General features: G+C 51.4%; 3 protein-coding genes across 3 annotated transcripts; all 3 read left to right on the plus strand.

Moving 5' to 3' along the window:
* The first annotated feature begins 149 nt into the window (after positions 1-149).
* CSUI_004939 (mboat related protein) lies at positions 150-8,804 on the plus strand. Its single transcript, XM_068065120.1, has 4 exons — positions 150-3,424; positions 3,924-4,072; positions 4,983-5,818; positions 6,385-8,804. The coding sequence occupies exons 1-4, from the start codon at positions 989-991 to the stop codon at positions 6,537-6,539; spliced, it is 3,576 nt and encodes a 1,191-aa protein (XP_067922905.1). The 5' UTR covers positions 150-988; the 3' UTR covers positions 6,540-8,804.
* Positions 8,805-9,601: 797 nt separating this feature from the next.
* CSUI_004940 (uncharacterized protein) lies at positions 9,602-10,323 on the plus strand. The gene has a single exon (XM_068065121.1). It carries the CDS (start codon positions 9,958-9,960, stop codon positions 10,270-10,272), a length of 315 nt encoding a protein of 104 aa, XP_067922906.1. The 5' UTR covers positions 9,602-9,957; the 3' UTR covers positions 10,273-10,323.
* A 686-nt stretch (positions 10,324-11,009) lies between these two features.
* CSUI_004941 (uncharacterized protein) lies at positions 11,010-11,899 on the plus strand (the record flags this gene model as incomplete). The annotated part of the gene is made up of 2 exons (XM_068065122.1): positions 11,010-11,014; positions 11,542-11,899. 2 exons carry the CDS (start codon positions 11,010-11,012, stop codon positions 11,897-11,899), a joined length of 363 nt encoding a protein of 120 aa, XP_067922907.1.

Consider the following 11,899-nt stretch of genomic DNA (forward strand, 5'->3'; position numbering starts at 1 on the left):
CAAGAGCAAGTAACATTCCCCTCGCTCCGAAAACCAGTGCCGTCTTAGTGTTCTGGATTGTGACCATGCTCTAGCTTGTGATCTTGAATTGAAAGATTCAAGCTCGCTGGGTGCTCAGCAAAACGTCAGCTGAAATCGCATTACACTCACGATGAGAGCCACCATAGCTGCCGGGACAGCCTACGAACCCAGCTGGTCATGAAGCACGACTGCCCCGCGCCGATACGGCAGACAAGTTCCCATTCAGTTCACCTGTACAAACGGACAATGCCACTTCGTGCAGCTTTCACAAAATTGCTGTGCTTGATAACCTTTCTGAACGGGTCAGCATTTCACCGTCCGCGTGTCTCTTTTCACGCTGGGCAGGAGGGACTTGGTTTTCCGGCCTGCCCTAGTGATTTGCGAACTACAAGCGCTGTTCCAGTTTTGCGCTGCCCGTTTGATTTTATCGCAGTCAGGACTGATACTCGCTAATTACAGCTGCAAACTCATACATCTCTCTATTTACGCACAAAGAACTTCGCGTCGTCGCGGTCTCCTGTGTCTCAGCTGTGTTTTTTTTTTTTGTGCCGTTGGAGCCGAAAGCGGGCCGGACTACAAGGCCCTGTATTCTGAACGGGGGGTAGCAAGGCACTGTACAGGGTTCCGCGTCCAATTGAGCCCCTACCATCGCAAGCGAGAGAGACTGCAGAAGAGAATGGACTTTTGTACGGCGAGGAGAAGCGACACCACGTTCTCTTTCTCAAAGAGACACGCGCTCAGAGACCCGCAGGGCGACTGAAGAGGCGATGGCACTCTCTGGGCCGTAAACCGCAATCATCCCCGAGCCCACTGGAACCTCGTAACTCTTTCTTACTGGGAACTGTCTCCATATAGTTCTCAGTGTCTCTTCCCTTGGTAGAGCTGGGGCCTTCCTAGAAAGAGGACCTGGAAGATAGGGACTCAGCGCTACAAGTAGGATGGCTGATTTTCATTCCATGAAGTAAAGATGAAGGAAAGGAAACCACCCCCTGTTGCGTCGGGTCGGCCCCTTCACCGGGTGTCAGGCTGCACGTACTCATGGCGGAACTGTCTGTCACGGTCCCTGCGTGTCGGTTTTCCTTGTCAGAATGTTCCGCCCACTGAGAAGGGACAGCCGCGTTCCGTCTGGGAAGGGAGTTCATCTGCTGATTTCTCGCCCTGCGGAGCTTGTCAGAACTGTAAGGTTTTTTCCTGGAGTCATTTAGAAGCTACGGCTTGGCTAGCAGCTCATATCATTGGCGTTGGGAGTTTCTATTATTGTTGTTTGATTCCATATTTCGACGAAAATCACAAGTATGTGAAAGGTTTGACGCTTGTTGTCCCGGGATCTTCTGACGATAAGCTCACGGCCCGACTTGCTCAGTCGCTTTTTGAGATACTTCTTCCTCTCCGTCGTTGCCTTCGCCTGCTATATTCACTCTTTGTTTTTCCGTTCCAGCTTTTATACCGCCTGACCTCCATCAGCTTGTTCCTGTATATCCCGTCTCCAACTCAGGGTACTACTAATTCTGCCCAAGTGGCTGGCCTACTTGAGTCGCATAAACGAGAAGATGCCTATCTCTTAGACAACAGTGATGATCAGTTCTCGTCGTTCCGAAGTTCCGCCCCGCTTATATTACTTGTCATGTCAATCCATGGGGCTCTTAGTTTTCTTCTGAGGAAATATCTGTATCGTCTCTTTCTCTCCCTGTATTCGACCTCTCCTTCTTCTTCTTCTGTTCTATCGCTTATTGGCTTCAAAGGAAGAAGGCAGACGTCCACAGAAGGTTCTACGTCGTCACGCAGACGTAACTCAAGAGTTCACGGGACTGATGTCGGTTCTTCCACGAGGGACGACGAAGAGAGACTTTGTTCTAGTGAACATGTCAAGTCTAGTCCTTCTTTACAACCGAGACGCTCGTCATCCTTGTCAACAAAGCAAACTTGGATAGCCACACAAAGTGTATACACAGGGTTCGAGCTGGTGTTGGGCCTTGGGTTTGGGCTTTATCTACATTCAGCACATCTCTTTGTCCTACTACTTTACTCACTTGTGAACTACTCCATTACTCTTCTTCTTCCGGTCCCGTCAGCCACCTCTGTATCAGCGCGCGGTTCTTCTCGCCCATCGGGAAATCTGAGAAGGGAGGAACATCATCAACTCAAGAAGAATCTTAACTTTTCTGAATCGACTTCTATAACTGGTGGTTCAGCGGGGACTTCCGAGTCCAGCCAATATCGTCAGGGTCCCGTATGTACACCTGAAGTGGGCGCATCGAAAACATCCGACCGACTCCGGTGCGCCCTGGTCATCATTCTCACATTCGGCTTTCATTTTGCTTTACTGCTTTACCACGGGTCCACAGTTCACTTTTCTCTATCATATATCCACCCATCACTTTTGCCTCTAGAAGTACTCTTCTTTTCTTTTTTGTCACCCATATACTCCCTCCATGACTGCGTCCGCCTCGTAGTCTTAAAGATGGTGTCGTTCAACTTGGACAAGGTCTGGTCCTTACGTCTCCATCAGAATGCAGCACACCAGATCACTTCTGTTCCTGTCGCTTCAGCGGGTGATGCGAACGTGAGCTCCGCTAGACTACCAAATGATACAGAGCATGAGGCGCACGGAAAGAAAAAGCTGGACGAACACACGGAGAAAAGTGTGGCTCATCTCTCTAGCTCTTCCGTATCACCTGCATTTGACGTCGAAGGTAAACCAGGGACATCAAGCGAAGACGACCCGTCTCCTCGTAAAAGGCGCAGCTACGTCTTCAACTCTCTACAGTGTCCTAATCCTTTTGGAGATGAGCGATTTTTCCCGAGCGACAGTGCCAATATTCCCTATGGTACATATACTTCGGTTGTCAGGTATCTGGCTTACGTGTTTTATACACCGACGTATCTCGCTGGGCCTATTGTGACATATAACTCTTGGAATAGACAATCCGCCTTCCCATGGTGGGTCATCGTAGCACACAACACCTTCCTCGTCGCTGATCGTGAAGAGACCAAGCCGTCGACCCCTAGAACTGAATCAGTGGAGACAAAGACCTGCTTGCCCGACGCTGACAAGAGCACCATACGAGGTGTGGAATTAGTGTCGACCTCCGCTCTTGCCGATGCGGAAACAGTCCAAAAAACAAAGACGAGGGAGACGCCGAAGTGTGTACAAAAAGACAATGCAGCAGATACAGGTGTATGTACACCTGCGGGTCACGGATATCCGTTTGATTTGATGGTTTCTCCACACCTTTTGGATCTCCCTTTCTCCGTTTATGGGAAGATTTTCTTGGGAAATGTTCTTCCATACTTTCTTCGATGGTTACTTGCTATGCTTCTTCTCGAGATACACATGCGATATCTACCTGTCAATGCTCTTGTCACCAGAGTTCAGAATTTCCCTCTTTGGAGGCAAATGCAGGTAAGATCCGTGTATATAGACACTGGCACTTTTTGTTGTTTTTTACTTTGGTATTATGTACCGGCTGCTCGCCGCCTTACTCCTGGCGTCTCTACAACTAGCGTTTCAAGACTGTCAATACTGCGTAGACGGAGACAGGGCTGTTCATGTTGGATTTTTCTACAGTATCATTCTTGTCACGACCCAGGTTCTGCATACACCCCGACGTGGGCAACACCAGTCTTGCCTAACAATCATAAGGTCGGCCCTTCCCGAGGCTCTGGAGAAAAGACAAAGGGAAGACAGCTGTTTTTCTCTTGCTTTTTCTTTGACGCTTCGTAGCATGCGTTCGAGATGTATCGCTATGGGCCTCTCCACTGTCAGCCACCAGGTGTTTCTAGCAAGTCCTTGTGCAGGCTAAGCTTAGAGCGAAATAGCATTTCGACTGGTTTCTTTGTTTCTCTACAACGGAAACAGTTCTTTTTCTTGTTCTTTCTCGCCTTGTCTTGTTAATTCTCAGCTTCGCGAATTGCTGATTATGAGCGTCACAGTCCTCTGCTTTATGTGGTTCAAGTTCTTCTGTCTATGGCGTCTTTGCCGACTCTGGAGTATTCTTGCTGGTGTTGTCCCGCCTGAAAATATGGTCCGGTTTCTCTACAACAATTACAGGCAAGCCGACTTCCCTTTCATATCTAATCTGCACCTTCACATCTGAAGCGTATGGTGAGCACGTAAGAACTAGTGACTACGTCGTCACTACGATAGAATTACTCATCTTGATGCTCGCTGGATTTCTTTGAGGGTATCTGGTGGGTGGAGTATATGGCAGTATACCAAGTGCGTGAGTCAGTCAAGCCTTGAGGCCTGGTCTTTCTCTGGAAAGCCGAGTACTGTTTTCTCCATTCAGCGTCCTTTTCCGTTCTCCGTCGGGGGTCTCATTGTGAATTGTCCTGTCTTGGAGAAGCCTTGTGTACATACAGAGAAACCGCGTTGTTCACAGAATTGCACCGCTGCTGCGTTTTTGAAGAGAAGAAAAAAGCCTCTTCAAGAAAATGGGTTCTTGTTATATTGTTTACCTGTGCGGTCAAACCCCGGGAAAGACACTTCAAGCGTGCATATAGTATACATGTGTACGCGTTCAGACGTATCTATATAGATGTATATATATGCATTTCTTATGTACATGCATGTGTGTAGACGGGTGTGGTTATATTGTGTATAACGTACGTAGATCTGCCTTTCCCACGTGATGAGAATACGGTACTCTTCCCGGGAGAGTCTGCCTGGTTTTTTACTCAGCACTTGTGTTCGGTACTTAAGCATCATCCACGCCAATCCTATCGAGGCTAGCTCTTCCCTTGTATCTTGATGGCCGTTTCGAGCATGCACGATCGGCTATCTTCTTCCTCTTCTTCTTTTCATGGTTGTGACGCAGAGGCTTCCTGGGCTAAATATTAAACTTTTTTGACGACGCAATCCCCCCCCATTTGTGCCCGTTAGTCGAAGCGCTTTTACTGGGTGTGTATCAGGTCTTTCTGCCGTGTCATAATGTCTTTCTCTTTCTCTCTCTTCTCTTCAGCACAGAGAAATTCTGGCGTGGCTGGCATAGAAGCTTCAACTTGTATCTCATCCGTTATATGTATATTCCTATGAGTCGACTTCTCGCTTCTTTGCCATCCTTTTCTGTCCCTCTCTTCTGTTCTTGTTCGCGTGCCTCCTCTCCGGAGGGCGAAGAACGTCTCCGTGTCGGGGCTGAGAGGAAGGGCCAAGTGTGCCCTAAGAGACCCCAAGATAGTGATCAGAGGAGAGAGCTGGAGACGATAAAACGGCGGGGTGCGGGCGGGGGTAGTCTGACAGGACGGTGTATAGCGTCCTGTTTCGTCTTCCTGTACGTAGCTTTCTGGCATGAAATCAACCTGAAGGTCTTTCTCTGGGGACTTGCATGCGCTGCGTGCTACGTCCCTGAGGCGATTCTGCGATACTGGGCTTTCCCCTCTCCCTCTGCTAGAGGTCGGGGTGTAAGCGTTGGAGAAGAAAGAGAGGAGAAGAAGGAGGCTCACATACAAACTCATAGCGGGGGGGACGGTAGCCGTCACAGATCTTCAGAGGGACAAGATCAAAGATACGTTCAACGTCAAAGTGACACCAGGCCTCAGTTGCTTTCTGAGTGCGGGGTAGAGACAGAGAAAAAAAGAAAGAAGACCGAGAAAGAGAAGCTGTTGATTAAGCAATCTTATCAGATGAAGTCATTGGAGATTGCATCCAGGACTCCCTGTTTGAAGCTGATCTCGAGGGTGGTGTCTACATTCTCAACGGATATAAGGCAGAAGCCAGTGTTCAAATATGTTTGTATTCTAGCTGGTGCAGCGAACATCTTCCTTCTCTGCTTCTGCAACCTTGTTGGCTATTCATACGGTGAGTAAAAGAAATGTGAGAGAAGGGTCAGGGACTAGTTTTATGGGTTCCGGAGCCTTTACGCTTCTGTAGAAGACAACTCCATTGCGGTACAACACATCTCCTTTTCAGCTGGTTCTAGAGATTCAATGAAGGGATCCCCATCGGTAGACGAATGTGTGGAAGTAGACCGGTTTCCGGCCTCGCATGCATTCAGAACATACGCACTCGTCCAAGCGTTGGTGCAGTATGAACGTCTTTAACGAAGTTGCGACAATGAGGAGAGCTTTCGTGCTGATTTCGTCGTGAACGAATCTCGAGTCTCTTGTCTATTATGATGGGCTGTGAAGATGAGACACGGGCATCCGCCTGTGTCTCATCTTCATGGTATTTTTGGTGACGAAGACCTCACCGAGGTGATGCTGTGTCTGACTGTTGGGAGCTTATACATAGGCTAGAAAACCAGAAAATCTCACAAATGCGTTCTTTCTTCAGTGGCCTCGTGTGCCTTGTACTCTCCAGATTGCAGTCCCCTTCGTCAGCAGCGTCTTTCCTGAATGCGCGTATTGGATCGTTGCGTTCTACAGGTGCTGAAGGCATGCAGCTTATTGCCACTCGAATTAGAGAAGAAGGTATCCTCTCTGCGTTACGGTCTATTTCTGAAGTTCTCTTCATTTTCTTCCTTGCGACAGGAGGCATGCTCGTCATTCGCGCCTTGGAGGGAGGCAGAAAGAATTATTGAAAACATCGCCATCATGGTCACTCATCTACACAAAACACTCAGGAACTGTCAAAAAAGAAAACACCTTCTAGAGTTATTTCTGTGCCGGGAAAACCGGACACTTTTCCGAAGTCCTGAGCGGGCGCTTGATCCTCCGGTGGTGACAGTGCAGACGTTGATTTGTTTAGGTCTTCTCAGTGACAACGCATTTAAGCTGAAGAATCTGGCCGAAGAGAAACCGTGCTGTGCTGTGTTATTCCTTACTCTGTCTTTTGTTTGTTTGGCAAACAAATGAAGTCGACCTTCGATGACATTGCTGCAGACGAGCGGAGTGTTCATGCGGTCGCTGAGTCAGATACTGTAGTTGGATGCGTCGTTTGCTGATGGGAAATACTGCCGCTCAAACAAGAGGTCCCTTGAGTCTAGCACGCTACGCCCGGCCGCCTACAAGCCAATCTCGTTCTGCAAGCGCGACGAAAGATCTGCCTGCGTAGACTAGACCAAGATATCACCACAGTTCCTGTTTTTCGCCAGCTTTTGTTTCAGCCGTCGCCTCCGCAGTTCTACTCGTTCTCCCTCCCGACGAACAAACTCTCGATACTACCTGACCCTCTCTGGGGATGGCGTCTCATCGCTAACAGGGTCCACGGGAGCGGCCCTGGCGCCTTTCCTTCTGGTGCTGCTTCACCAGGTGTTCGCAGCAGTTACGACAGAGCCCGCCAGTTGAAAGATCGTTTATTGTGTCGCCACTCCATCTGATATTTCCTCCACCAGAATCTCCTCTTCGTTGCCTGGTTCCTTCAACCGTGCGTCATCTCTGGGGGCACGTGTAAGCCTTCCACCTTGCCTTGTGCCTGTAGTCGCAAGGTACCCCCAGCCTCTATTGTCGCCGGCAAGTGAAAGAGGACGTGGGTAGAGGTTTCGAACGCCGCGTAGGCGTGCCACTTCGTGTTGTTTCAGATTCAAATGGATCAATTTCCGTACCACTGGGCCATGATGTTCGAGGTGCCAGACGAGGTGGTTTCTCGCGCCTAAGTCGTCCTGAGGGGGACTCAGGTGGGGTAGCCTTATCGGCTGTGCACAAACTTCCACGGGGCTGAACGAGGTGTTCGCGAGAGAGAATTTGAAGTAGGGGGGGCGCTTTGCACACTCTGATCTTGAGGGCGTCAAATTTGCGTGTGCGGGAAAAAGTGCTGAAGGTGTGACGGGCGGTACGGTGGTCAACTACAGCCTCAGTAAAGGGCTTATCGATTCGCAAGCAAAATGCGCAGTTGTCAGTTTAAGCCACTTTCATAGGCCGACCTGTTCTCCCGGTTCCGCACCGGCTTACTCCAAACCAAAGCAACTCCAACTGCTCACAGAGCTGCCAGCCGGGCTCTGAATCTCCTCCGTGTAATGAATGAGAAGCTTTCCTGAGTCAAGGGTGTGTCGCTGTGGCGGCCTGACTCAGGGCTGCCCTCTAGTGTTTCTGGGTGCGCGAGATGCTGTTCCGGGCAGACGTGCGTAGCGACCTCCGATTGTCCAATGGGGGGGGTCCACCCTTGGCATTGAGGCTCTAGATAAACCGTACGTGACCTAGCCCGAAAAGCTGTCAAACCCGTGTTCTCTTGGCCGCTGTCCACACCATTTCGCAATGGCCTTACCATGTTTCTTGGTTGATTGCCATGAAGAGCTTCCGGCAGGAAAGAGTACTACGAGTGCATTTTGTCCAGTAGGTTTGAATGGCGAACAAGGGTACTGCATTCGCACCCCTTCACGCTTGGAGTCGGTCGACGAGGACGGAAGTGCTAGCGATTAGGGACAAACTTGGGAGTTCCCGGGCGCGGCTCCGAGGGCGTCAACCCCGCAAATAAAACACGACAGAAGTAGCTCACGCACGTCGAACGAAACAGAGTACATCAGGTCACATTTTCGCGACAACAACGCCACAGTGGCTTACCCACTCTTCTGTAACAGGGAACAGTCAGACCGGACACCTTTTCCTGTTCTTATGTGTGATTATGGGTCTCGTGGGAACAAGCAGAGCAAAATGACTACGCTGAAGAGGAGGAAGCAGCAGCTTCACCCACCCTTGTGCCGGTGGAAGGCCTGGCGGGCGAACCGTGCCTCGGCGACTTGGGCCTCTCTCCCAGGCTGCGCGATGCATTCAAGAAGGCAGAAGAAAAGTCGTCAGGGATATCTTTTTCTGAAGGTGACTGTCCTCCGACAGGTCGTGCTGTTTCTTCTATATCGCCGTTCCGGAGTGAATGCACGGACGCGGTCTTCGAACCTGTATTTGTGTGGCCGCTGTTCTCGTCACAAGCTGTTCCCTCCCCAGCAAAGCAGACGGAAGATACACAGTCTTCTGCCTCATCCTGACTGGCGGAGACATTCGCTTCCGACAGCTGGCTCGAGCAACGGGCCGTCGTGCATGTCGCACTGGTGAAACCCGTGTTTCCGCTCTCTTCTGTTGTAGGACTATCTTCAAACCGATAGTGCGCTGGCCCGACTGACGCTCCAGTGAAAGGGCCCCTCTTCACTTCTGAGGCTGAGGAGCCGCCTTTGTTGTGGACATCGAGGCCGTTTACGTCCTTCATGTCTTGTAAACGTCCACACTCGCCTCTCGGAAAAGGGGGTACTGAAGCACTGGTTAGATCTTGTTCTTTGGCTACAGCCAACAGTTCCGCGCGACAGAAGGAAGACTGCTTCTCAAACTCTCCTCGGCCTGGCCCGTACAGGTCCTGGTTCAGTTTTGGTTGCATCACCGGTGATGAAATCAAGGGGCAAGAAGAGCTTTCATTATTTTTCTGGTAAACCCCGCCTCCCGTCTGGTACGCGGGCGCGACGCTTGGAATCGCTAGTGGCATAACTATCCCATCGAGCTGTTGCGCGCTGCGGGACACGTTTACTCCTGCTGGCCACCCGTTATTCCAAGGTATCCGTGGGGGAGGGCCGTGTACCTGCCAGTAAGACCTTGAATGTAGTGGAACCGGCAGCGGTTGCTGACTGGCGGTTCCGTGTACCGCCTGCGCGGAGAACTTTGGACCTTCGTGGTTTTCCAAAAAACCTGCCCCGGTAGCCACCGTAGAGCTACGGAGCTGTATCTGCCCGATCCCTGTGGATGGTGTGAGCCGTGTCGTAGTGGACACAGCGTTCTGTCTCTCATCTGCCCCACCAGAGCAAGGCAAATCTGTATGACTGTTTCCAAGAGCTCCTTGGCCCGCGCGAGTCAGTCCCTCTTCACCTTGCCACCGGCTGCTATGGTGTGATTGTGGCAAGGCAGCTTCGGAGCTTTCATGACATTGCGGTGAGGGAGGAAGCTCGCCTTCCCCGATGAGATTCTGTGCCGTGCCTCCTGTCCGCGGAAGACTAGGAGACACGTTCACAGGGAAGACCGGTGGGTGCCTCGTCCGCCTTTCAGCTACTGTTTCTGTAACACCCAGAGCGTTTGGGGTGTCAAATGCTACTGTCGTGGTGTCACTATCATCGGAGTCTAAGCTTTTCTTTACTGGCAGGGCGGCTGCTGATCCGGTCGCCAGTGTATGATGCCTTGCGAACGCGGAGGACTCCACATGACATTCGTGGCCGGGTGGTCTTGCCTGAGTTTCTTCCATGGCGACAGATGGCGAAGAAGATGGTTCTTCACACTTCGGTGCGAACGAGTGGTTCTCTTCTCTGTTCCATTCTCGGCCAGGAAACAGGATCTGCTGATGCCCTATTTCAGGCACGATTCCTGTCGGGCAACCGTTCACCGCTTCCCAGTTTTGATGTATGAGTTGAGGGGAGTGTGGTGCTGTTGTTTCACTCTGTGGATTGTTGTCAGGAGAGGAAGTGGGTGGGACGGCTCTTACTAGTGTGTCTGGAATATGCCGTGTTGCATGTCTACCGTCTTCTTGTGCTACGCAGGCAGCAGGAAGTTTGAATTGTGACTGGTGCCGAAGGAAGGGGAAGAGCTCAGCGGCTGTCGGTCTTACCGAATGCTCTAAAGCGATTGTCGCCGTAGGCTCGGCACCTTTCCCAAAGAATTGGTTTTGCTGGTGTAACCGGTGAAGAATTGCCTGCTGCTGTGCTCCAAGGCTATCCGTTGGTGTCGGACTCGGTGGGCCTCTTTCTGGAGCTTCAAGCGCCCTGGCGGAGACACGTGGTCGCTTACATGCGGGTAGAAGAGGATTCAATAGAGACGCAAGCGTGGGGCATGGGAGAGCGGGAGTATTGTGATGAACACCTGCCGTAGAAGGCGAGCTGCGACTCGTTGCAACCTGTATACTGCTGTGCTGTAACGGCGTAACTAGGCTCGTGGGACCTTCGCCTCCGCTGGCTGGACGGCTGTGTGTCGACGATGTTGCGCTAGCGAAGAGAGGGTTGGACGCCGCCCCTGGAGACGAGCGTACGCGACCTCCCGAGGCAGCTGTAAGAGTGTGGGGAAGCGTTGTATGAGGAATAGAACAGACAGAGGAACTTTGGTTGATGGTCGGCGAGAAAGAAGAGGCAGTCCGCGGGGGAGGGCCTAGCATGTTGTGGCTTAGGCCTCCTGGTAAGCATGACGAAACGGCAGCTCCCAAAGGTAACGTACCGCGAAAGAGACCTGCGCATAACACCAGAAACTCGACTAGCGAAGAAAGAAATGTGAAACAGAGAGCGGACCCCTCTGATCACCTTCTGGTTCGGGAAACCATAGCAAGCGGACGGTCCAGGAGCGGACATTTGAGCACGCGAACAACCAACTGCACTTCAAAGCAGTTAGCTCTGCGGTCATAGTTGGAGCCGCGGTGACCGACCAGGTGAGGCCTCATCCACAATTAGACAACCGCCTTTTCTCGACTCTCGGAACCGAAAGTGTGCTCCACCATTCGAACCGGCTGACCTGACAAAGTGTGCAGTCATCCCGGCTCAACTCTCATGGTTTGGCCTGTGCTGCTGAGACTGTTTATCTCGTACGGACGAGGATGAGGACAGGCAACCTCGTTGTTGGACTGCAATGTAGTGTACACGAGCTCGAACCGAATAAGAATCCTCACGACCTACCATTTCGTTTTGCTTCCAGAGTAGCTGCCGCGGTGGTCGACTCCATTCCCCCAGCTCGAAACCCTCCTTGCGTCAAGGTACAGATGTCAAAGAGATCATCATTTCCAACACTCGATAGGGAAGCCTGCTCTCCGACATTTCCCACGCCTCCATTAGAAGACTCACACGATCCCTCTCCCCCCCACGGTGGAGAGGGTTTACACTGCCATGCCTGGAATGGGGCCACTCTGTTACTTCCCAGAAAAAGTCCCGGCCTGGAGTGTGGCGGAGAGGGCACAGTTGCTGCTCCTACTGTCGGGTTTAAAGGTGGAAAGGGAGGGCTCTGGCCCAGGAAAGTGGAAGGAAACGAGAAAAGGGACGGTGAATGTGACAGCTGA

This window comes from Cystoisospora suis, assembly GCF_002600585.1.
Source record: "Cystoisospora suis strain Wien I chromosome Unknown contig_2366, whole genome shotgun sequence".
NCBI lineage: Eukaryota > Apicomplexa > Conoidasida > Eucoccidiorida > Sarcocystidae > Cystoisospora > Cystoisospora suis.

Excerpts from the sequence above, each read along its gene's own strand:
- CSUI_004940 (XM_068065121.1), top strand. The coding sequence starts at position 9,958 with ATGCTACTGTCGTGGTGTCACTATCATCGGAGTCTAAGCTTTTCTTTA.
- CSUI_004939 (XM_068065120.1), top strand. The coding sequence starts at position 989 with ATGAAGGAAAGGAAACCACCCCCTGTTGCGTCGGGTCGGCCCCTTCAC. Across the intron at positions 3,425-3,923 it reads CTCTTTGGAGGCAAATGCAG|CTTCGCGAATTGCTGATTAT; the intron begins GTAAGATCCGTG and ends GTTAATTCTCAG. Across the intron at positions 4,073-4,982 it reads TTTCTCTACAACAATTACAG|CACAGAGAAATTCTGGCGTG; the intron begins GCAAGCCGACTT and ends TCTTCTCTTCAG.